This window comes from Coregonus lavaretus, assembly GCF_964263955.1.
Source record: "Coregonus lavaretus genome assembly, chromosome: 3".
Lineage (NCBI taxonomy): Eukaryota > Metazoa > Chordata > Actinopteri > Salmoniformes > Salmonidae > Coregonus > Coregonus lavaretus.
The window spans coordinates 3,192,560-3,219,072 of NC_139990.1; the positions used below are offsets into that span (position 1 = coordinate 3,192,560).

At 44.3% G+C, this 26,513-nt stretch overlaps 1 protein-coding gene across 1 annotated transcript in view; it reads right to left on the reverse strand.

Moving 5' to 3' along the window:
- Positions 1-26,513, reverse strand: part of LOC311120419 (solute carrier family 45 member 4-like) — a 65,288-nt gene that overhangs the window by 14,232 nt on the left and 24,543 nt on the right. Inside the window, exons 3-4 of the mRNA XM_084157845.1 lie at positions 24,366-25,176; positions 791-979 (exon numbers count right to left, since the gene is read on the reverse strand). Of these exons, the coding sequence (XP_084013971.1) occupies positions 791-979; positions 24,366-24,657 (481 nt within the window). The 5' untranslated portion in view covers positions 24,658-25,176. The remainder of the gene's footprint in view (positions 1-790; positions 980-24,365; positions 25,177-26,513) is intronic.

A 26,513-nucleotide genomic window follows, 5' to 3' on the forward strand; every position in this document is an offset into this window, starting at 1 on the left:
GGCCTCCACAATCCCCTGACCTCAACCCAATTGAGATGGTTTGGAATGAGTCGGACCGCAGAGTGAAGGAAAAGCAGCCAACAAGTGCTCAGCATATGTGGGAACTCCTTCAAGACTGTTGGAAAAGCATTCCAGGTGAAGCTGGTTGAGAGAATGTCAAGCGTGTGCAAAGCTGTCATCAAGGCAAGGGTGGCAACTTTGAAGAATCTCAAATCTCAAATATATTTTGATTTGTTTAACCCTTTTTTGGTTACTACATGATTCCATTTGTGTTATTTCATAGTTTTGATGTCTTCTCTATTTTTCTACAATGTAGAAAATAGTAAAAATAAAGACAAACCCTTGAATGAGTAGGTGTGTCCAAAATTTTGACTGGTACTGTATTTACACCGACTGGTATTTCCATCAATTAATAGGCTGAAAAGCATTATTTCGCAATGGGAATTGTTCTTCTTCTCTTAACCCTAACACCCAGTCCCAACGTCGGTCCTCTGTAGCTCCGTTGGTAGAGTATGGCGCTTGCAACGCCAGGATAGTGGGTTCGATTCCCGGGACATTTAAATTTTTTGTCATTTAGCAGACGCTCTTTTCCAGTGCATACATTTTTATTAATTTTTTTCATACTGGACCACCCATATGTATGTATGTATGTATGCATGCATGACTGTAGTTGCTTTGGAAAAAATAAATGTTTCGTCACACCCATGGTATACGGTCTGATATACCATGGCTGTCAGCCAATCAGCATTCAGGGCTCGAACCACCCAGTTTATAATATATTATTTATTACCTATGAGTGACCCGTTGAGGAAGAGTGCCACTCCGAACAGCACGCCCACACACAGGGCCAGGATGAAAGGACGTCGCCGGCCCCATTTCAGGGTGCAGCGGTCGCTGGCTGAGCCAATCAGAGGTGTGAAGATCAGACCCAGGATGGGGCTCAGGAACCAGGTCAGGCTGTAATACTGTTCTGGAAGACCTGGAGATTGACAGGAAGGAAAGAAGAAGGGGGTTAGGGTTTATCATCAAATATAAACACAACATGTAAAGCGTCGGTCCCATGTTTCATTAGCGGAAATAAAAGACCCCCGAATTTTTCCATACGCACAAAAAGCTTATTACACACACTAATCTTCTCTGGGCTATTAAGGCTATCTGCACGTGTCTGTCATCTTGGCCAAAGTAGCCCTTTTACGTAGTGTGACTTGCTGAATGACAAGGCAGATTCGGTGAAGTGGGCCAAACCACTGGCTACTACACAGGCACAGAATGGAGTCCTGGTGTACATAAATGGTGTAGCCAACATGCTAGTAATATGCAAGTAACAACATAATCTTAGAAGTACACTTGTGGTTGATTTTCATTCATTCATCATCTTATCCAACAAACTGATATTTGGAAACATTTTGTCACACTGAATTATACCAGCTGTCCATTCTGTGTTTAAGATCCATTCAAGTACACTATGTTAGACGAGGCCACACCGCCTTATCATGTTAGATCAGGCCACACCCCCTCATCATGTTAGACCAGGCCACACCCCCTCATCATGTTAGACCAGGCCACACCCCCTCATCATGTTAGACCAGGCCACACCCCCTCATCATGTTAGACCAGGCCACACCTCCTCATCATGTTAGACGAGGCCACACCCCCTCATCATGCCCTCTCCACAGAAATTGTGTTTTACATGTGTGTTTTATGGCTCAACAGTAGCCTGTAGCAAGTTCAGATCATTCTAATGACAGGTGGATTGACAAGAGAGAAACAGTGAGAATAATGTATTTATTTAACCCTGTATTTTAACAGGTTAGTTGACTGAGAATATATTATCTTTACAGCAAGGACCTGTGGAAGAGTTACAGGGGAGAGGAGGGGAGATAAATGAGCCAATTGGAAGCTGGGGATGATTAGGTGGCCATGACTGGGAATTTCTCCAGGACACCAGGGTTAACACCCCTACTCTTACAATAAGTGCCATGGGATCTTTAGTGACCACAAATAGTCAAGACACCCATTTTAACGTCCCATCTGAAAGGCAGCGCCTAAACACAGGGCAATGTCCCGTAAACTGCCATGGGTAATTGGGATCTCATTAGACCAGAGGTCCCTACTGGCCCTCCAACACCACTTCCAGCAGCATCTGGTCTCCCATCCAGGGACCGACCAGGACCGACCCTGCTTAGCTTCAGAAGCAAGCCAGCTGCAGGATGCAGGGTGGTATGCTGCTGCAGCGGGATGCAGGGTGGTATGCTGCTGCAGCGGGATGCAGGGTGGTATGCTGCTGCAGCGGGATGCAGGGTGGTATGCTGCTGCAGCGGGATGCAGGGTGGTATGCTGCTGCAGCGGGATGCAGGGTGGTATGCTGCTGCAGCGGGATGCAGGGTGGTATGCTGCTGCAGCGGGATGCAGGGTGGTATGCTGCTGCAGCGGGATGCAGGGTGGTATGCTGCTGCAGCGGGATGCAGGGTGGTATGCTGCTGCAGCGGGATGCAGGGTGTTATGCTGCTGCAGCGGGATGCAGGGTGGTATGCTGCTGCAGCGGGATGCAGGGTGGTATGCTGCTGCAGCGGGATGCAGGGTGGTATGCTGCTGCAGCGGGATGCAGGGTGGTATGCTGCTGCAGCGGGATGCAGGGTGTTATGCTGCTGCAGCGGGATGCAGGGTGGTATGCTGCTGCAGCTGGATGCAGGGTGGTATGCTGCTGCAGCGGGATGCAGGGTGGTATGCTGCTGCAGCGGGATGAAGGGTGGTATGCTGCTGCAGCGGGATGCAGGGTGGTATGCTGCTGCAGCGGGATGCAGGGTGGTATGCTGCTGCAGCGGGATGCAGGGTGGTATGCTGCTGCAGCGGGATGCAGGGTGGTATGCTGCTGCAGCCTAACAGGTGTAGCGATAACACTGACTGAGCACAGAAAGAGAGAGAGAGAAATATTCCAGACTCGCACCTCGGGTCTGAATGTGCAGTATTAACGTGAACCAGACCTGCAACAGCAGTTCTGCAAAGTTCTTATGTTCTCTCAACAAGGTCGTCAGGCTAAGCTGCTGGCACCCCTGTCCCAAAACCGCAGGAACAGGTTCGTACAGGCCAGCCAAGTCTGTTCAGGGCTCACGGCTTGGCAGTACTTTTCTATTCATCTGCCCTGCTTTGCTATGTGGGTTAGAGATGGCAGGCTGCAGGGTGCATTTATAAAACAGTCACTCCATGGAGTGTCAAAACATTACTTGTTAACACAGAGATCATTTTGTTGGTAATTTTCCATGAAGCAAAGTGATCATTTATAATATAAAACTTTGCTTTGCCAGTGAGAACAAATCTCACATTTCATCCTAAGAACTCTGGAATCAGCCTATAAAAAATATTAGAATAAAATAAAATAATGGAGTAGGCTCTTTCCCACTGGGAAGACACTGGTTGAATCAACGGGGTGGGTTATGGTCTTATCAGAGTGTAGACTAGTGGGTTATGGTCTTATCAGAGTGTAGACTAGTGGGTTATGGTCTTATCAGAGTGTAGACTAGTGGGTTATGGTCTTATCAGAGTGTAGACTAGTGGGTTATGGTCTTATCAGAGTGTAGACTAGTGGGTTATGGTCTTATCAGAGTGTAGACTAGTGGGTTATGGTCTTATCAGAGTGTAGACTAGTGGGTTATGGTCTTATCAGAGTGTAGACTAGTGGGTTATGGTCTTATCAGAGTGTAGACTAGTGGGTTATGGTCTTATCAGAGTGTAGACTAGTGGGTTATGGTCTTATCAGAGTGTAGACTAGTGGGTTATGGTCCTATCAGAGTGTAGACTAGTGGGTTATGGTCTTATCAGAGTGTAGACTAGTGGGTTATGGTCTTATCAGAGTGTAGACTAGTGGGTTATGGTCCTATCAGAGTGTAGACTAGTGGGTTATGGTCCTATCAGAGTGTAGACAGTGAGTGAAGCCCTGTTCATATTCTGGTTCAAATGAACCTGATGGTTGTTGCTGATGGCCATGACCCGGTTGGCTTGAGAACCCAGAGCTCCACTGTGCCCCAAACACCACTACTTCCTGTTGCCTGTAGACGGTCTTCCTGCAGACATGTCCTTATGACCACTAAATGACCAATCAATGAGACATAACTTCCTCCTCATGGTTTTAGTTGAGGTTACTCACAGGTCCCCAAAAATGTGTTTTTGTTCATTTTTCACTTGTTTTGGTCACGACCTGCTGTCGGCGTTGGATACAAACACACAAAGTGTCGCAAACAGATTTTAATCTGTCGGTAAGCAGTTTGTTTCTTTGGGAAAGCGGTCTGGGTAAACAGGATGTCAGATTATAGTAAATAAAGACCAGGATTTTAATTTTTCTCTCCACCGGGTCAAAAATGGCGAACAATACTGAGAGCAGTGTGACTTACGCTACTTCAGGACATATTTACTGTGGCCCAGCGAGACTTAGGACAGACAGGTTTAGACCAGGTCAGAAAGAGCAGACTCACAAAACTAGTGAGTTACAAAACTAGACAAAGAGAGGGGGGTGAGGGAGAGAGAGACAGAGAGAGAGACAGAGAGAGAGAGAGAGGGAGAGAGAGAGGGAGAGAGACAGAGAGAGAGAGAGGGACAGAGAGAGACAGAGAAACAGAGGGAGAGAGAGAGGGAGAGAGAGAGGGACAGAGAGAGACAGAGAAACAGAGGGAGAGAGACAGAGGGAGAGAGACAGAGGGAGAGAGACAGAGAGAGACAGAGAAACAGAGGGAGAGAGACAGGGAGAGAGAGAGGGACAGAGAGAGACAGAGAAACAGAGGGAGAGAGACAGAGGGAGAGAGACAGAGGGAGAGAGAGAGAGAGAGAGAAACATAAAGAGAGAGACTGAGGGGGAAACTGAAAACAACCCACAGTGGGTAATAAGGATGTGAGAAGGGGGTAACTCACAATCTTCTCCATCAAAGAGGTTAATCTAGACACACCATTCCCATTTGACACAAAATGGCGTCCCATGTGTGGAACTGAACTGTAAGAGTACAGATGGCTCATTCATATGGCTCTGGTCCAGGCCTTACAGTGTGTTTAGTCAGTCTTGGTGCCATCTCCGCTCATATACCTCCACAATGGAGTCATTAGACACAAATGCTATCAGTGCATCTTGCGGAACTCCTTTGGTAAGCAAGGTGTTAGGTCAGTTTACCCTTCCCAACCCAATGACCATTAGGCCACAGTCAATAACAATGACATTTACATTGACTTGGCTGAGACCCTTAGAGGTGATTTAACGATGGCTAATGGCTGGAAGTGGATGGGACATGTAGAAGGTTTTTATAACTTCTTCGAGGATGTTCTGTTCTGAGGAATGGAGAGCTTAACAGTCTAGAGTCTGGCCTGTCTCATGTGTCACAACACCTTATATAGAAAGGCCCTGGGCTGAAATAGCTGCTCAGATCAAAAGAAGTGTCAAGCGCGCACACACACACACACACACACACACACACACACACACACACACACACACACACACAAACACACACACAAACACAAACACAAACACACAAAATGACTCACGCAGGTCAATTGAACCACCTGCACACAAATGTACACTCCCATGATTGAGCTTTCGACCGGTCCATTCCTCCCTCCATCCCTCCCTCCCTGCTGCCATTTAGACATAAAACAATTTCATCCGATACCTCACCCCTCCCATCCAACCATTTTTACTAGAGGGCTTTTTATGAGAAAACTAAACTGCCAAAAAATCATGTTTGGGTCCTGAGTGGTTGGTGTGAAAAGTGAAAGCAGGTCAGGGACTGTAGGAGCGAGGGAGGAGGAAGGAGGGGCTGAGGGTTAAGTGAAGCAGCCACATGCTGGATGATAGAGGACTGGCAGGAAACAGGTGCTTTCTGGGACTGCGCTGCAGCCAGACAGACAGACTTGGTCAGGTGCATAACAGCCTGCCTGGCCTCAACACGGGGAGGCAGAGAGACAGAGAGAGGGGGAAACATAGGACCAGGGTTACAGTACAAATCACTGGTCACGTCCCAAATGCAATCCTGTTCCCTATATAGTGCAGTACTTTTGACCAGGGCCCCATAGGGCTATATAGGGAACAGGTTACCGCTTGGTACACAGACATTAACAACTGCTAACAATAATAATAATAATAATAATATGCCATTTAGTAGACGCTTTTATCCAAAGCGACTTACAGTCATGTGTGCATACATTTTTACGTATGGGTGGTCCCAGGGATCGAACCCACTACCCTGGCGTTACAAGCACCATGCTCTACCAATTGAGCTACAGAGGACCACGAAGCAGTCTTCAAGAAAAACACCTTGACAACAAACAATGTATAGCTGAGATGCCTGGCAGTTTAAAATCCTTGGCCACACTCTTAGAAAAAAAGGTGCTATCTAGACCCTAAAAGGGTTATTCAGCTGTCCCCATAAGAGAACCCTTTGGAGAACCCTTTTTGGTTCCAGGTAGAACCCTTTTGGGTTCCATGTAGAACCTTTTTCACAGAGGGTTCTACATGGAACCCAAAAGGGTTCCACCTGGAACCAAATAGGGTTCTCCTATGGGGAACAGCCAAAGAACCCTTTTGGAACCCTTTTTGCTAAGAGTGTAGGCTAGCAGAGGGATGTCCTGTATGAATAATTGACATGATCATTTCACATGCAGTTCTCAACCCTCACTGTCTTTCCAACAACAGGGAGAGCTGATACGCAAGCAGTGGGTCTCAGCCAATGAATAATTCAGTGATGCGCAACAAACCAAAACACAGAGTGAAGAAGCTGAGAGAGACTGTGTGTGTGTGAGAGAGAGAGAGAAGCTGAGAGAGAGTGAAGATATACACTGAGTGTACAAAACATTAAGAACACCTGCTCTTTGCATGACAGACTGACCAGGTGAATCCAGGTGAAAGCTATGATCCCTTATTGATGTCACTTGTTAAATCCACTTCAATCAGTGTAGAAAGGGAAGAGACAAGTTAAAGAAGGATTTTTAAGCCTTGAGACACTTGAGACATGTGTATGTGTGCCATACAGAGGGTGAATGGGCAAGACAAAATATTTAAGTGCCTTTGAACAGGGTATGGTAGTAGGTGCCAGGCGCACCGGTTTGTGTCAAGAACTGCAACGCTGCTGGGTTTTTCACACTCAACAGTTTCCCCGCGTGTATTAAGAAGGATCCACCACCCAAAGGACATCAGGCCAACTTGACACAACTGTGGGAAGCTTTGAAGTCAACATGGGCCAGCATCCCTGCGGAATGCTTTCGACACCTTGTAAAGTCCATGCCCCAACGAATTGAGGCTGTTCTGAGGGCAAAAGGGGGTAGCAACTCAATATTAGGAAGGTGTTCTTAATGTTAGACACAGAGAGAGATGACAGTTTAAGTGCATTGACAAATCTGTAGCAGAGCCCCTGAGAGGTGAGAGCGGTGGAGTCTGCTCCTGCCAACAGAGCCACCAGCGGCACAACGGCCTGCCTGCCTTCCTGCACTCAACATCACTTGATTTAATTCCTGAGGACGGTTTAAAGTGCACCCTGTGATGAAGAGCTTTGTCAGGCTCGGCCGACCGAGCAGAGAGCTCGGTGGATCTGACTCTCAAATAAGAGGACTAGAGACAGACAGATGGACAGACAGACACAGACGGAGCCCCCGTCACGGCAGGCTGGGTTGCAGCGTTTGTTTGTTTTCCGTGCTGAGCTGAGTGTGTGTGCATGTCTGTGTGTGAGTGAGTGAGTGAGAGAGTTAGAGAGAGGGGGGTTGTGTGTGTTTTGGTAAGTATGTCAATGTGTGCGTGTAGCCTACACGTGGGAGAGATAGATTATGATGACATCATGTTTGTATAGGTGCAATCATTACGCAGCAAAAGTAGATGCTCAGGAGCCAGGACAGGGGAGTCAGTACTGCCCTGTAATACAGAACAGAAGACATCCAGGACAGGGGAGTCAGTACTGCCCTGTAATACAGAACAGAAGACAGCCAGGACAGGGGAGTCAGTACTGCCCTGTAATACAGAACAGAAGACAGCCAGGACAGGGGAGTCAGTACTGCCCTGTAATACAGAACAGAAGACAGCCAGGACAGGGGAGTCAGTACTGCCCTGTAATACAGAACAGAAGACAGCCAGGACAGGGGAGTCAGTACTGCCCTGTAATACAGAACAGAAGACAGCCAGGACAGGGGAGTCAGTACTGCCCTGTAATACAGAACAGAAGACAGCCAGGACAGGGGAGTCAGTACTGCCCTGTAATACAGAACAGAAGACAGCCAGGACAGGGGAGTCAGTACTGCCCTGTAATACAGAACAGAAGACAGCCAGGACAGGGGAGTCAGTACTGCCCTGTAATACAGAACAGAAGACAGCCAGGACAGGGGAGTCAGTACTGCCCTGTAATACAGAACAGAAGACAGCCAGGACAGGGGAGTCAGTACTGCCCTGTAATACAGAACAGAAGACAGCCAGGACAGGGGAGTCAGTACTGCCATGTAATACAGAACAGAAGACAGCCAGGACAGGGGAGTCAGTACTGCCCTGTAATACAGAACAGAAGACAGCCAGGACAGGGGAGTCAGTACTGCCCTGTAATACAGAACAGAAGACAGCCAGGACAGGGGAGTCAGTACTGCCCTGTAATACAGAACAGAAGACAGCCAGGACAGGGGAGTCAGTACTGCCCTGTAATACAGAACAGAAGACAGCCAGGACAGGGGAGTCAGTACTGCCCTGTAATACAGAACAGAAGACAGCCAGGACAGGGGAGTCAGTACTGCCCTGTAATACAGAACAGAAGACAGCCAGGACAGGGGAGTCAGTACTGCCCTGTAATACAGAACAGAAGACAGCCAGGACAGGGGAGTCAGTACTGCCCTGTAATACAGAACAGAAGACAGCCAGGACAGGAACTAGCTGAGCAGTACCGCAGTATGAACACAATCAGAGCGGAGGACGGCCCCCTCTTTCCTCACACACACACCCACACACACACACACACACACACACACACACACACACACACAACACAACACAACACAACACAACACACACAAAACACACACACAGAGAGCTGTCTGTTCCCCCTTCTTAGTACGTAGAACAGTAGTGCCGTCAAGGTGCCTTCAAGGTAATTTGCACAGTGCCAGCTAAGATGCCGTATGGTGTGTTAGCAGTGTACGGGTGTCTGTGTGTGTGTGTGTGTGTGTGTGAATGAGGAAAGAGGGGGCCGTCCTCAGCTCTGATTGATTGATTCCGAGCTGGCTTCTAATGTAACAAGGATTCTTTTTTTTTATGCGGCATCCACCCGGCTCGCCTTCCACTTCCTGAAGGTGGAAGGCGATTAAATTAAAACTGCATCACACACACAGACACACAGACACAGACACAGACACACACACACACACACACAGACACACAGACACACAGACACACACACAGCTATAAGTCAGCAGTGTTACATAACACTGCAGTAGTCAGTAGCCAGTCACCTAGTCCTGGGACACTGTAGAAGAGGCAGAGAGAGAGAGGATTCTTTCCTCTAACCACAACAGAGAAATTGTGAATTTAACACAGACGGGGACAAAATAAGACAAAATTGAGTTGTGTTGCAGATTATTAAAGGGATACTTTGGGATATTGGCAATGAGGCCCTTTATCTACTTCCCCAGAGTCAGATGAACTCGTCCATGTCTAGTAGATACCCATAGACTTCCAGTCATTGTGATAACGCTAGTTAGCATTGGCTCGCGAAACTACCTCCAACTTACTTCATACTGGACACAAAGACATAAAAATGGTTTCCACGAGTTCATCTGACTCTGGGGAAGTAGATAAAGGGCCTCCTTGACAACATCCCTTTAACATAGCCCCCAAAAATAAAATCAGATGGAAGATAACTAAAAAGGAGTATTTTCTTACATTGTAGTGTAGTCTACATGGTCTCCCTCACAATAAATAACTACAATTTCCCTTTTTTATTTTTTACAACTAACAGTAAACCACAGCATCACAGATTCTAGCCTAAAATTAACTGTTGCAGTAGCATCTGCAACGTTCTGCGACAACACAACAACAACAACAACAACAACAACAACAACAAAACTGCACAGCGTCATTACCACCCAGTCACTACACCTCATTAAACATTCTCTATTAGAAGCAAGTCAGACAAATTAGGTTCCCAACGGGCTCCTGGAATGAAATGGGTCACAGTGTGGGGGTTTCCTGCTTTTGTAGGCACAGATGGCTCAAGGTTCGGAGAGTGATGACGATGGCTATATTGAAATAATACAAACCCTAAATGAATAGTTCTTGCTCTAGCCAAAAGCTCTGGGTTCACCCAGCACCGATTGTTTTGGGGAAGCTGATGAAAAGCCTCACAGACCACGAGACAATGGAAGACAAGCAGAGAGAATAAAGGTTGATTGTAAAGAGCGTGGTAATGTTTATGATATTAAAAACAAAAAGAGGCCAACATGGACCATGTACCATAAAGCACCTTGTCTTAATGGTTCCCATCAGGGTTGGGGTCAATTCCATTTCGATTCAGGAAGTACACTGAAATTCCAATTCCAATTCTCTTCAATACTTTTCAATGAGAGAAATTTGGAATTGGAATTTGGTTTACTTTCGGAATTGACTGGAATTGAAATGGAATTGACCCCAACCCTGGTTCCCATCCCTTTATTACCAAGGGTTTTGTTTCTAGTTGGCCTGTTATAGTCAACCTATTTTCAACCCATCAGATTCATGGTCATTGTGACTTCTAGGAACAAGACGTTAGCCTAACACTTTGCATAATGTATTTTATAATCAGAAATGAGCTAAGCTCACACTGACAACCATTAAAAAGCCATTATGAAAGAGGGTGTGTGTGTGTGTGTGTCTCGGCTCTATCTGTGAGATGTGGCATACCCACGAGGCACGGCACAGTAATTGATGGCTCGGGGCTGGCAGCAGGCTGTGAGCTGTGTGTATGTACCTCTTAGCACCTCTCTATCAGTAAGCTCCAGAATCACGGAAGGTTCCTGCCCCGTGCCTGCCCATACACACTGCTTCCTGTGTGACATCACTCACACACACACACTGCTTCCTGTGTGACATCTATCAAGCTATAGGACCCCATAGGATGACAGAGGATGAGGCCAGCTGATATTGACAGACTCCTGGACAAATGAACGAGCACATGACATGACGCACACAGCTCATATCAGAGTGCTCTATGTCATCTAGCGATCATCTCACGTTAATGAAAGGAAAGCTTAATATGAACTAAAGCAGTTGGAACTGATCTGAAAGTGTTGAGATTAGTCTACCGCAAGTCCTCCGTCTCGATGCCCGAGCTCAACTGAGAGCAGTCAGAGAAATGACAAAATCTCCCCTTGCTGTCTAACTGGGAGGGAAAGATGGGTGCCCTGGGGGGGCCTGTGTGTGTGTGTGTGTGTGTCATAACAGTATAGATTTCTGAGGTCTACTACCAGTGCATTCATTAAACCCACAGTGGGATTTCACAGTATGTAAAGTCACTAGCTGTTCTTTGGTCTGTGGCCACACCATAACCTTGCTGAGATTGGACATTGGACATACGCTACGCTACGCTACGCTACGCTACGCTACGTTCGGCTAGATCAGGGATAGGCAACTTCATGTTTTCGATTTAACCGACCTGGAAGACCAGGTGTGTTGAATTTAGGCAATCACTGAACTGATCAATTATCTCAGTTGGTCAGGTGTGGTGCTTAGTTGGAACAAAATCCTGCAGTACCTGCAGCTCTCCAGGAACAGGGTTACATGCCCCTGAGCTAGATTACCTAAAAATGTATTGTCGTCTAGCTTTAATGATTGGAATCAACTGTGTAGTGCTAGGGCAAAACCCAAAACGTGCACCCAGGAGGGGCCCCGTGACCGAGTTTGGGCAACCCTGATCTAGGCTATGTGACCCCACTTGTCCAACTGACAATATCCAACTAATAATTTTTCCCAGAATTCAATGTCCATCTAACAATGTCCAGCTATGCTACCCCACTTTTACAATGTCCAACTAACTTTTCCCCAGAATCTGCAAGATATGAAGGAATGTTGGATGAGGATTATGGGATGAAAACCAGAGGAATAGTATATTGGCAGAGAACCACAACAACATAGCCTTAAAATTCCACACATTTCAGCCTCATTAGAAACGCCACGTGTCTAGTGTTTTTCCAGTTGCATCATCCCTCCCATCATCAGCTGAGAGTTGGGTTTGCCGGTGACCTCACCCCCAAAAAATTATTCCACAGAAAAAACAAGGGGGGGGGGGGGTTAATAAATGTGCCAGCTCACACATTCCCGCCTAGCAAACTTCTGTCTCCATCTCTTTGTGGTGATTCTTCTTATTCAGCATAGGGAGGTAAACACGGATGGACAAAATGGAAGCCTCCTTGCTGCCATTGCAAATAGTTGGCATTTCTGGCCAACATACCATAGGGCAGGGATGCCAGGGATTAGCCAATGGCGTGGTGTTATAATCGATCATACGATATGCCTACCGTTAGTTCATGGGGCAGACGGAAAACCTGGAAAGTACGCTTTTCGTTCGCACTGGGAGCGGAAAATATCACAGACACACAGCCTAGATGACAGGCTGGCTGACAAATGTTCTGTATTACTGTGTTGGGGTGTATCAAATATTTAGCCTCAATTGAAGCATGCGCTGGTTTGATTTTTACATACTCTGCAGCATGGTGACATTAATAAATCACAAGTCCTACTGCAGCTATTATGAAATAGTGGTCCTCTGTAGCTCAGCTGGTAGAGCACGGCGCTTGTAACGCCAAGGTAGTGGGTTCGATCCCCGGGACCACCCATACACAAAAAAATGTATGCACGCATGACTGTAAGTCGCTTTGGATAAAAGCGTCTGCTAAATGGCATATTATAAATAGTACAAACCTATAAATAGGCACGTTTGACTGTCCATGTAGCATATATAAGTGTTTGGCACCTCCAGTCCTCCACTCCCCCAATAGTACACATTTTTGTTGTAGGCCCGGACAACTCACCTGATTCAACTCATTGAGAGTTTGATGATTATTTGACAAGTTGAATCAGGTGTGCTTGTCCGGGCCTACAACAAAAATGTGCACTATTGGGGGTCCTCGAGAACTGGAGTTGCCAAACACTGATAGTGTATATGCTACATGGTCAGTCAAACGTGCCTATGTTACCAATGTGAAATTGCTGGCTAGTTAGCGGTGCGCGCTAGTGGCATTTCAAAATCGGTAACGTCACTCGCTCCGAGACCTTGAAGTAGTTGTTTCCCTTTTCGTAATAGCTGCAGTAGGACTTGTGATTTATTAACACTATCATCATGCTGCAGAGTATGCAAAAAAGCAAACCAGCGCATCCTTCCATGGAACTGCACTGCGGAGGGAGGGTTCAGATGCAAACAGAGGAACCTAGTAGTGGTGGGTTCCATAGATGTGTGCTGCTATGTATGGATGCACCTATTATAAATAGCTAGTCTGAATGCCTCCTAGGGAAACTAACCCCTGGCCAACAATGTCACAACACGACAGACGGCCCAGACACTCATTATTACGACATAGTACAAACTGTGAGAGACAGAACACAGCTGAATTTAAAAAAAAATAACACAGACAGACTGATTCATTGATATGAATATGTAGACTTTATACTGTATTAGGCCTAGACAAAAACACTGGACCGTTTTTTCAGGATACTTTTTAAACACTCTCCTTGTGCTGAGAATGCATGTTTGAATTAATGAAATGAATAAATTGAAATAGATCAATAAATAAATTCCTACCACAGGGTGAAGGCATTGGTTGTAATAACGTAATCTCAACCCAGCTTTGCCTGCTGGTAAAAGTGTGACTGGAAAGGAAGAAAGTTGTTTTGGATTCCCTCTGAACTACCCAGGATGTGTCTCAAATAGCACCCTTTCCCTATTCCACATGAATTCACAATGCAGCTGCTGCCTCTGACGGTTTGGGTCCACAGGAGGTTGGTGGCACCTTAATTGGGGAGGACGAGCTCGTGGTAATGGCTGGAGAGGAATGGTGGAATGGTATCAAATACATGGTTCCCATGTGTTTGATGACATTCCTTTCGCTCCGTTACAGCCGTTATTATGAGCCGTCCTCCCCTCAGCAGCCTCCACTGTTTGGGTCTCACGGTGCGTCCCTTTCATATGGTTAAGCATTGCACCTGTACTACCATTACTGTACCTCAATTCCACCTCATTTAACTTCTCCGCTGCAACTGCTTGCCTTTCTCTGCCATTTAACGACGATGAGGTAGATTCCAAAATAATGGATTTCGACAAGCCCGGTGTCGACTCCCATTTCTGAGTGTCAAGAGCCATTCAGAGGGTGAATGGGCAAGACAAAAGATTGAAGTGCCTTTGAACGGGGTATGGTAGTAGGTGCCCAGCACACCGGTTTGTGTCAAGAACTGCAACGCTGCTGGGTTTTTCAAGCTCAACAGTTTCCCGTGTGTATCAAGAATGGTCCACCATTCCAGCCAACTTGACACAACTGTGGGATGCATTGGAGTCAACATGGGCCAGCATCCCTGTGGAACACTTTTGACACCTTGTAGAGTCCATGACCTGAGGAATTGAGGCTGTTCTGAGGGCAAAGGGGGGTAGCAACTCAATGTTAGGAAGGTGTTCTTAATATTAGACAGACACAGAGAGAGAGAGAGAGAGAGAGAGAGAGAGAGAGAGAGAGAGAGAGAGAGAGAGAGAGAGAGAGAGAGAGAGAGAGAGAGAGAGAGATAAATATTAGGAAGGTGTTCATAATGTTTGGTATACTCAGTGTATATTGTCTAGAGAGAGAGAGAGAGAGAGAGAGAGAGAGAGAGAGAGAGAGAGAGAGAGAGAGAGAGAGAGAGAGAGAGAGAGAGAGAGAGAAGAGAGAGAGAGAGAGAGAGAGAGAGAGAGAGAGAGAGAGAGAGAGAGAGAAATAGAGAGAGAGAGAGAGAGAGAGAGAGAGAGAGATAGAGAGAGAGAGAGAGGAGAGAGAGAGAGATAGAGAGAGAGAGAGAGAAATAGAGAGAAATAGAGAGAGAGAGAGAGAGAGAGAGAGAGAGAGAGAGAGAGAGAGAGAGAGAGAGAGAGAGAGAGAGAGAGAGAGAGAGAGAGAGAGAGAATTCAATATTAGGAAGGTGTTCATAATGTTTGGTATACTCAGTGTATATTGTCTAGTTCCCATACATTGTCTGGTGCTGGTACAATGCCATTCGCTCTAGGCCTATTCAGGTAGACAGTAATACTAATAGCCTACTATATTCCCATGCACTGTGTAGTTCTCATATATCATCTGGTTCAGGCTTATTCATCTAAACAAACGTCACATTTTGGTCGTTACCCTTGTGTGAAGAAAAAAATAAACAATGAGTGTGGTTGAAAAATGAGCGAAAAGCCCTGAAACTGGGTTATTATTCTCCTGAGATTGTGTTCCCACGTTTAGGAGCCATGAGTGGGTTCCTGTTGGGAAAAGCCACAACTCTGTAGAGGAGCCAGCCAAACATTCACAGGAGACTCAGACCACAGAGTTCGCAATGGTATTACGAACGGAACAGTGGAACACGCACACACACCTTTTGCATATACTGTAGGACTCAACAGCTTGGGCATATCTTATTTATTTGTTACATAAACCTTGCGTGCTACTACCTCTTAGCGTTTCTTATGTCACATCTCTCCATCACTCCCTCTTACCAACCCTCTGGCCCTCACTCTCGCCCCCTTCTTACCCCTCTATCACGATCCCGCTCTCTCCGTCCCCCCCTCCCTCACCCATACATAGCATGCACACCTGACTCGGCATAAATTACACTTCTGAAGACCCTTGACACAGTTATTACAACACTCTTAGAAAAAAGGGTTCCAAAAATGTTTCTCTGGCTGTCCCCATAGGAGACCCCTTTTTGGTTCCGGGTAGAACCCTCAGTTGAAAGAAGAACTCTTTTAGGTTCTAGATAGTACACTCTTAAAAGAAAGATGCTAAGGCGAGACCTCAAACGGTCACATAATCAGAACGCTGAACAGCAATGACAACCACCAGAGAGACCAAGGAATTGAAGCGTCTCAAGCCGAATCAGTTCAGTTCATTTGAATCTGACCCTGACTGTCACCATTCCTACAATGTTTGTTTACATATAATTGTATTTCAACCGCTCTAGTGGAAAATACCATTACCCTTCTCTACTGTAGGCTGTGTCAACAACCATCACCTATGAGGGCTCAACATGACGGGCTGCAACAGGCTAGGTGCAGTTACACAGTGCGTCCCCATCCTGACCTCAACATCAAGAACAATACTGCTGCTGTCTGTGTTTCTCAAGATGTTCAGAACGCAGGGCACTGGGTTTCTAGGTTAGGCCTATTCCCTGGGGGACCTATTTAGTCTGACTAGTCGCCTATGGCTTCATATCGCTATGGAGAAAAGTAACAGAGTCTGATTCTTAAATGGCACCCATAGAGGTCTGGTCAAAAGTAGTGCATTATATTGGGCACTACACAGTATAGGAAATAGGCTGCCATTTGGGATGCAACCTGATAATGTACAATGGTATTTACTGAATTTTACCAAGGGTAGGTAATTGGGTTGTCATGCTGCCAAAAACAAATAACACATCAATCACTGATACCTTGTGACGACACATGCCTACTTTACATCAAAGGAGAGAGCGAAGAGACGTTTCAACAGACTGCAATGACGAACGTCGTTGTCTCACCTTACGATGAGCACAATCAGACAATACTCAAGTCAAACGCTAAGTCACTTCCACAGGGGGTGTTTCCCTGGACTCCTGGACTCTGCTCCAGTACCATGGCCGGTTTACGTAACCCAGAACACGCTATGTCACTTCCACAGGGGTGTTTCCCTGGACTGGACTCTGCTCCAGTACCATGGCCGGCTTACGTAACCCAGAACACGCTATGTCACTTCCACAGGGGTGTTTCCCTGGACTGGACTCAGCTCCAGTACCATGGCCGGTTTACGTAACCCAGAACACGCTATGTCACTTCCACAGGGGTGTTTCCCTGGACTGGACTCTGCTCCAGTACCATGGCCGGCTTACGTAACCCAGAACACGCTATGTCACTTCCACAGGGGTGTTTCCCTGGACTGGACTCAGCTCCAGTACCATGGCCGGCTTACGTAACCCAGAACACGCTATGTCACTTCCACAGGGGTGTTTCCCTGGACTGGACTCTGCTCCAGTACCATGGCCGGCTTACGTAACCCAGAACACGCTATGTCACTTCCACAGGGGTGTTTCCCTGGACTCCTGGACTCAGCTCCAGTACCATGGCCGGCTCACGTAACCCAGAACACGCTATGTCACTTCCACAGGGGTGTTTCCCTGGACTCCTGGACTCAGCTCCAGTACCATGGCCGGCTTACGTAACCCAGAACACGCTATGTCACTTCCACAGGGGTGTTTCCCTGGACTGGACTCAGCTCCAGTACCATGGCCGGTTTACGTAACCCAGAACACGCTATGTCACTTCCACAGGGGTGTTTCCCTGGACTGGACTCTGCTCCAGTACCATGGCCGGTTTACGTAACCCAGAACACGCTATGTCACTTCCACAGGGGTGTTTCCCTGGACTGGACTCTGCTCCAGTACCATGGCCGGCTTACGTAACCCAGAACACGCTATGTCACTTCCACAGGGGTGTTTCCCTGGACTGGACTCAGCTCCAGTACCATGGCCGGTTTACGTAACCCAGAACACGCTATGTCACTACGCCACACCATCATTGAAACTCAGTCTGTCTGAGTGAGGAGATCTATGGCCCCTGGTCAAAAGTAGTGCACTAGAAAGGAAATAGCCTAGCCTGAGAGTGGGTGCAGGGAACACATACAGTTCCAGGATCGCTGGAAATGAGACTTTGGTAGTTGGAGTTGTAAACAAGGTTAGCGCTCAGTCAGAGCTCTGACCAGAGAATGTATCTCTGTCCCTCACTCTCTCTCTCCACACCTCTCCCTCTATCACTCCCTTTACCACCCCTCTCTGTGAGGTGGGTTGACGTGAGAGCGGTGAGGTAGGTAAGGCGTCTGAGGCCAGGATGGACTGTGGTGTTTCAGAGAGCTGTAATCCCCAAGCAGACGCAACAGCAAACTTAGAGGAGAGGACAGACAGAGACGGCTAGCTAGCTAGCTAGACCTTCAAAACACTGGAATAAACACTGATGTCAGCCAGATGGCTTTATGGACTCAAAGGATTATATAATGCCATTAATAATAGAACAGCTAGCCTAATGGAAACACAGCCCCTCTTCACTAGATCTGAAAAAGTTTTTGTTTGGTGATTTTTATCCACAGCTGTAGTTGACTGAGTTACCATTGGTCAAGACGAACACTGGTGTATCAGCGCATCCCCCAGCATCCCCCACGTGGTTATTCTAATCCTCTGCTAAGTCGCATCCAGTGTCTCTATACTTTGCTGCTGCCACGACCCCAGGCCAGTCAAACAGTATGATTTACTGTCTACAGTCGAGATAGCACCTAATCAGATGGACTGTAGAAGGACTGGAGCCTTGTCTTTCCTAGGCAGGCCTGTTATTAGGGCTGTGGCTGTGACCGGAACACTGAACAGCAGGAAGGACCTTGAATTCTTATCCAATGTGTTTACGATGGATGTGTGGATTTAAATGTGGGGATATGTTATGTTGATATAGATGTGTTGATATAGAAGTGTGGATATGTTGTGTTGATATAGAAGTGTAGATATAGATGTGGGGATATGTTGTGTTGATATAGATGTGTGGATATAGATGGTGAGATATGTTGTGTGGATATAGATGTGTGGATATGTTGTGTTGATATAGAAGTGTAGATATAGATGTGGGGATATGTTGTGTTGATATAGATGTGTGGATATAGATGGTGAGATATGTTGTGTGGATATAGATGTGTGGATAGAGATGTGGGGATATGTTGTGTGGATATAGATGTGTGGATATAGATGTGGGGATATGTTGTGTTGATATAGATGTTCGATCGTGTTCAAGTATGGGCTCTGTCTGGGCCACTCAAGGACATTCAGAGACTTGTCCCGAAGCCACTCCTGCATTGTCTTGGCTGTGTGCTTAGGGTTGTTGTCCTGTTGGAAGGTGAACCTTCACCCCAGTCTGAGGTCCTGAGCGCTCTGGAGCAGGTTTTCATCAAGGATCTCTCTGTACTTTGCTCCGTTCATCTTTGCCTCGATCTTGACTTGTCTCCCAGTCCCTGCCGCTGAAAAACATTCCAACAGCATGATGCTGCCACCACCATGCTTCACCGTAGGGATGGTGCCAGGTTTCCTCCAGATGTGACATTTGGCATTCATTATTATTTTTTTTGAACGGATCAGCTTAATATTGCAGATAGATTGTATCTTCTATCAATGTAATTGTCTGCATCACTTCCAATCCCCCATGTTTTTTTATATATATACTCCCTTTATTACTTTTCAACCCCACCATCCTTTCCCTACTTGGAGTAAATTAGTGAACAACAATGCCCAGGCCTCTACTTCCGGTCTATACTTACTATCTACACCTTATGGACAGAGTTAATTTTACAATAATTCTATTATATATATATATATATATATATATATATATATATATATATATATTATTATTATTATTTTTTGCTCCTGAACTTCTTCTACTCCCATCCGGTTTGCTTCTATATGCCATATCTTTCTAACTGCGCTCTTTCCCAAAAGCTCCCAACATACAACCTATATACTTATTATGGACACAGTATGCTTACATTATTAGCTATCTTTGTTATTATTTGTTGTTATTTGTTATTAGTCCCATCCTTCAACTCTATTCAATACCTCCCATCTATCTCTTAACACCATCCATATAGGATTTCTATTTGCCATATATATTTCAACCATACTGTGATGTTTTACAAAAGTTCTGAACCTTTCTATTCTCATTGCTTCTACAGATTGTGAATTAAAAATAAACATTTTTGCTAAAAGTATTATTATATTATTGATTGATTGACTATGACTTTTCAGATCACCCAGTAATGCTATCTGCAAGGTTAGCTCCAGGTAAATATTGCAATCCTTTAGCCATTCCTGGACCTGTGTCCAAAAACAAGCTACAAATGGACAGAACCAAAACAAATGATCTAATGATTCTGTCTCTTCACAGCAAAATCTGCAGAGCTGGGAAGATTGTATCCCCCATATAAATAACATTCTATTGGTAGCAAGAATTTTATATAATAATTTAAATTGAAAGATTCTAATTTTTGAATCTGGTGTCGTTTTGCGTGTCAGTTCATAAACACTATGCCATGGGATCGGTACGTCAAAGATCTCTTCCCAACTATTTTGCAATCTATATGGGACGGCTGTCAATCCTTTGGTCCTTAAGTGAAACTGATATACTTTTTTATTTATCACAGTTTTCCTTAACCAATTATGTTTTTTAATGCAAGGCCGACAGACAAGTTCCTTACTTTCTCCCCCTTCCACTTTCCTCTTCCACTTTTGCGGTAAGGCTGCAATTATTTGGTTGTAATTTTGGGTAGAGCAGACATTTCCATATGTTTTTGTTAGCTGCATGTGCGACATAACTCCACCAGTCCTACCGATGATATCATTTACGAAGATTATACCTTTTTTAAACATTCTGTTAAAAAATAAAGGTTTTTTGTCAATTAGTATATTTGAATTTAACCACAATATTTGTTGCATTATTTGTTCTGTCGTTTCTGGAGGATTAAATTGAAATTGCAACCAACTTTCTATGGCTTGTTTTAGAAATAGTGATATTTGGGAGATTATTTCCTTTTCAAATAACTGAAAGTGAGAGGTTGTAATCTGAATAAAGGGAAAAAGGCCTTTCTTGAACATTGGGTGAGACAATCTTACTAATTTGCTTGAGAACCAGTTCGGATTTAAGTATAACTTTTGTATGACTGAAGCTTTTAGTGATAGGTCTAATGCTTTAATATTTAATAATTTCTGTCCTCCGAATTCATTTTCATTATATAAATATGCCCTTTTAATTTTGTCTGGCTTGCCGTTCCAAATAAAATTGAATATTTTTTTCTCATATAATTTATAAAACTGTTCGCTAGGCGTAGGCAAGACCATAAGCAAATAGGTAAACTGGGATAATACTAAAGAGTTAATCAGGGTGATTTTTCCACAAATTGACAGGTATTTTCCTTTCCATGGTAGTAAGATCTTATCTATTTTTGCTAACTTTCTATTAAAATGTATTGAAGTGAGATCATTTATTTCCTTTGGGATATGTATTCCGAGTATATCCACATCACCATCAGACCATTTTATTGGTAAACTACATGGTAATGTAAAAATTGTATTTTTTTGTGATCCAATACGTAATATAGTACATTTGTCATAATTTGGTTGTAATCCAGAGAGGTTAGAAAATGTATCTAGATCCTCTATGAGGCTGTGGAGGGATTCTAGTTGTGGATTTAAAAGAAAACATGAATCATCAGCGTACAATGACACCTTTGTTTTTAAGCCCTGTATTTCTAATCCTCTGATATTATTATTGCATCTGATTTTAATAGCTAACATCTCGATGGCCACAATAAATAGATATGCCAATAGTGGACAACCTTGTTTCACTCCTCTTGACAGTTTAAAACTTTCTGAGAAATAGCCATTATTTACTATTTTACACCTAGGGTTACTATACATGATTTTGACCCATTTTATAAGAGATTCTCCAAAATTGAAATGCTCCAGGCATTTATATATAAACCCCAGTCGAACTTTATCAAATGCCTTTTCGAAGTCTGCTATGAATAGCAGGCCTGGTTTCCCATATTTTCCATAGTGTTCTATTGTTTCCAATACTTGCCTTATATTATCTCCAATGTATCTTCCATGTAAAAAACCTGTCTGATTAGAATGAATAATATCCGACAATACCTTTTTAATTCTATGCGCTATACATTTTGCTAGGATTTTTTGCATCACAACACTGAAGTGTAAGGGGCCTCCAATTTTGTAAATGGACTGGATCTTTATATTTTCCACTTGTATCCTGTTTCAGTAATAATGAGATCAGACCTTCTTCTTGAGTGTCAGATAATCTACCATTTACATAGGAGTGGTTAAAACATGCTAATAGCGGTCCTCTTAGTATATCAAAAAAGGTTTGGTATACCTCGACTGGTATGCCATCCAACTCTGGAGTTTTCCCGGATTTAAAGTCTTTAATTGCATCCAGAAGTTCCTCCTCTGTAATTTCACCTTCACATGAGTCTTTCTGTGTGGCTGTTAATTTGACATTATCAATAGAAAAAAAATCTCTACAATTAGCTTCAGTTAGAGGAGATGGAGGCGACTGAAAAGAAAACATATGCTTAAAGTACTTTGTTTATTCCTTCAAAATATCATTTGGTGAATTATGGGTGACTCCATCAATTGTAACCAGTTTCATTAAGTTATTTTTGGTAGCATTCCTATGTTGAAGATTAAAAAATAATTTTGTACATTTTTCCCCATATTCCATCCAGTTTGCTTTATTTTTTATAATATATTACACTTGATCTTTCTTGAATAAGTTTCTCCATTTCTTTTAGTTTTTCCTCAAATTTATTCTGAGCCTCTATGTTACAGTTTTTATTGCCATCTATCTGTTCTGTTAGACTTTCTATTTCCTTTCTTAGTATAAACTCTTTTGACCTAAATTGCTTTTGTTTTCGAGATGAGTACTGAATTGCATGGCCTCTAAAGGCACATTTAAAGGTGTTCCATACAATAAGGGGATTCGCTGTACCTATGTTATGTTGGAAAAAGTCAGTTATAAATTCCTTTGTTCTAATTATAAATAAATTATCATCCAATAGGCTTTGATAAAATTTCCAATATCCTCGCCCACGTGGAAATTCAGTAAGAGTAATGTATATGCCTATTATATGATGGTCCGACTGCATTCTGTCCCGTATCAACACTTTTTTTTTTACTTTTGGTGCCAACGAGAATGAGATAAGAAAGAAGTCAAGACGACTAGCTTGATTCAGTCTCCGCCATGTATATCTCACTAGATCAGGATATTTAAGCCTCCATATATCTACGAGTTCTAATGTATCCATGACATTCACAATTTCCTTAAGAGCATGTGGGTGATTGTTTGTGGTGTGATTTCCTTTACGGTCCATTTAGCTATTTAAAACAGTATTATAATCCCCCACCATAATAATATTGTCTTGAGTTGCTTGCATGCTTGATAATTTATTATATATATTGTCAAAGAATTGTGGATCATCATTATTTGGTCCGTAAAGGTTAATGAGCCATATCTGTTTATGGTCCAATAACATATTTAAAATCATCCATCTACCTTGCGTATCTATTTGGACAATTTGCACATTCGGATCGAAATTACTATTAATTAATATCATCACCCCTTTTGAATTTCTTTGCCCATGGGAGAAGTATATCCCCCCCCCCCCCCCATTCCTTTTTCCACGCTACTTCATCTCGAATTGTTGAATGAGTTTCCTGTAAACAATAGATATTATATTCCTTCTCTTGGAGCCATGTAAATATTGTTCTTCTTTTGTTATTATCAGCTAAGCCATTACAATTATAACTGGCTATATTTATTTCACCATACACCATAATGAGATACAAGTTTCAAATCTATTTATCATTATATATGTTTGTAAATTTACCAATAAAAAATAGCGTAATGATTGAGTGAATACTTGTAAATAAGGTATTTCTGTTTTTTATTTCTTATAAATTTGCAAACATTTCTAATAACCTTTTTTCGCTTTGTCATTATGGGATATTGTGTGTAGATTGCTGAGGATTTTAAAAAATGTAATCCATTTCAGAATAAGTCTGTAACGTAGCAAAATGTGGACAAAGTCAAGGGGTCTGAATACTTTCCGAAGGCACTGTAGATGTGTGGATATGTTGTGTTGATATAGATGTGGGGATATGATGTGTTGATATAGATGTGGGGATATGTTGTGTTGATATAGATGTGGGGATATGTTGTGTTGATATAGATGTGGGGATATAGGTGTGTTGATATAGCTGTGGGGATATGTTGTGTTGATATAGCTGTGGGGATATAGGTGTGTTGATATAGCTGTGGGGATATGTTGTGTTGATATAGCTGTGGGGATATAGATGTGGGGATATAGATGTGGGGATATGTTGTGTTGATATAGCTGTGGGGATATGTTGTGTTGGCAGCGTCAACAGTATAGTAGAGTATGTGAATTCACTCACCTGGCTCCTTCATCGTCTGCATGATTCTGGTTAACTCTTGCTGTGTGTGTATTTACATACATGTGTGTTTACATGCATGTGTGTACATGTCTTTACAATGTTCATGCTTCTGTACAGTGACGTCTCAGATCTCTCTTACCTATTTGCAGCAGTACAGGCGTAACCAGGGCTGTTTCCATTGCGTAGCAGAACTCTCGTCCGAACATGACGGCGCCGTGCATCACCCACTGGCGCAGCGGGATCCGGTCTATAGACCCCTCGCTCACCGACTCCTCCTGGCATGACTCCAGCACAACACCTCCTCCTCCTCCGTTCCCAGTGGAGGCAGAACCTGTGGTGGTCTTCTTAGCAGCAGGGACCACCATCACCCCCTGCATTTGCACAGCGTCGGTCTCAGAGTTCTGGGGAGCCATCTTCTTTCTCTTAGGCATGCACACGGCCAAACGCACAACCCTTCAGGCTCCAGAGATGTTTGGGGGGGATTCAAAACTAAATAAACAAATAGATCTGTATTCATACACCGGCGGCGACAGGTGTGAGCTCGTCCTCAAAGTAGCTCCCTCTGCAGTCGATGTCCTCAAACGTCGTTATCAGGAAGGAAGAATAATCTCTTAAACCGTACGATACATTCCTTGTGTGTTTCTCAAAGAGGTATTGTGTTGTTTTCAGGGTGGGCTGTCAACTCAGGCAGCTCAGAACCCCACAGGCAGGTTCATTTGGTGTGAAGAAGGACGTGTGGAAATTAGATGGCTTTTCCTCCCTTTTTGTGTTAGTTGGTTTACTGTCTATTGGAATCAGTAAAAATCCATATCAATTGCCATTCAGTTAATACCAGTTTCATGATGTGTGTGGAGGAGGTGCAGAAGAAGGAGGGCAGGCTGCAGGGCGGAGGGCAGGAGGCGACACAGGTGAGAGCTCCTCTGTGAATCCCCATCGAGTGGCCGATCAATCTGCACATACCCAGGATTCACCACGGGAATAGCCGCCAGTAATCCAGGGCCAGAGAGAGAGAGAGCGAGAGCGAGAGAGAGAGAGAGAGAGAGAGAGAGAGACAAATAGACAGAGAGAGAGAGTTAGTTAATAAAATGGTGTCCGGCAGACTGTAATGACAGTAACGTTTTTAAACTTCCAGTAAGACAGCCGAAAACTGAACCATGCCAACCTGTACTGAACCACACTAGCCTAATATAGAAGGATATGGGTCATATTGGCTTGATTGTGTTAAAGGTGGAAACAGATTCACAACATTGTTCAAAACTCTTTGAGGTGAATCAAAGATGATTTGATGATTTAAGCATGTAAAGGCCTAGTTCATAGTCAACTGACTGTTAGCAGTGCTTTAACCCCTGGGCAGAGACTGTTGCATACTGTACAGGGTTGAGTAGAGGGTGGGAGGGAGGGAGGGAGGGAGGGAGGGAGGGAGGGAGGGAGGGAGGGAGGGAGGGAGGGAGGGAGGGAGAGAGGCCCCACGTTCTCCTCACACACCTCCCGGGGGCTTTTCAGTCTTCTCCTTTATCCTGTAAGAAGGCATGAATAATGCTGCCTTTAATAACCAACCCCTCCTGTCTGTCTCTGTGTATGTGTGTGTGTGTCTCTGTGTGTGTGTCTATCTGTGTGTGTGTGTGTCTGTGTGCGTGTGTGTACTGTTCTGTCCTGAACAAACAGCTAGGCATTAGCATGACTCAGAGGATGGGGTCTGGGACTCCTCGGAGAGATTAGGACGGGGAAATGGCATGTTGTAAGACTCGACACGTGAAACTTTAATTATAGACTTACTATTACGGCTAAACCTCTTTCTGATCAAGCCTAAGTAACTGAAAGAAAGAAAACGGACCACATTGTTAGGAGGGGGCTGATGAAAGCCAATGATGTAGTGGACTAGATTGGGAATAGTATGACATTTGGGACGCAATCTAGGAGATGGGCTGGTCTGTGTGAGTGAATCAGTAGCTTCCTGTTGGGTTTTTAGGCAGAGGCACTGAGTGAGCAAAGGCATGTGATACAACATACAGTGATGTAGGCCTAGGTTTAGGCCTACAGATGTAGGATCTTAATTTTATCACCCTGTTGCAAGAGATCTTTCCTGCAACGCAATATTTTTTGTTTATTTGAGGTTTAAAAAGGCTTCTGAAGTTTGTAATTTCCCCAGCCCCCCAAAAACGTATCAACCCCTACAAAAATGTCCATTAAATTATAATCTACATTACCGGTTGCTGCTGGATTATTTTTCTGCTGTAACAAACTGGCTCAAATTAAGATCCTACATCTGTAAGTAATGCAGGCGAAA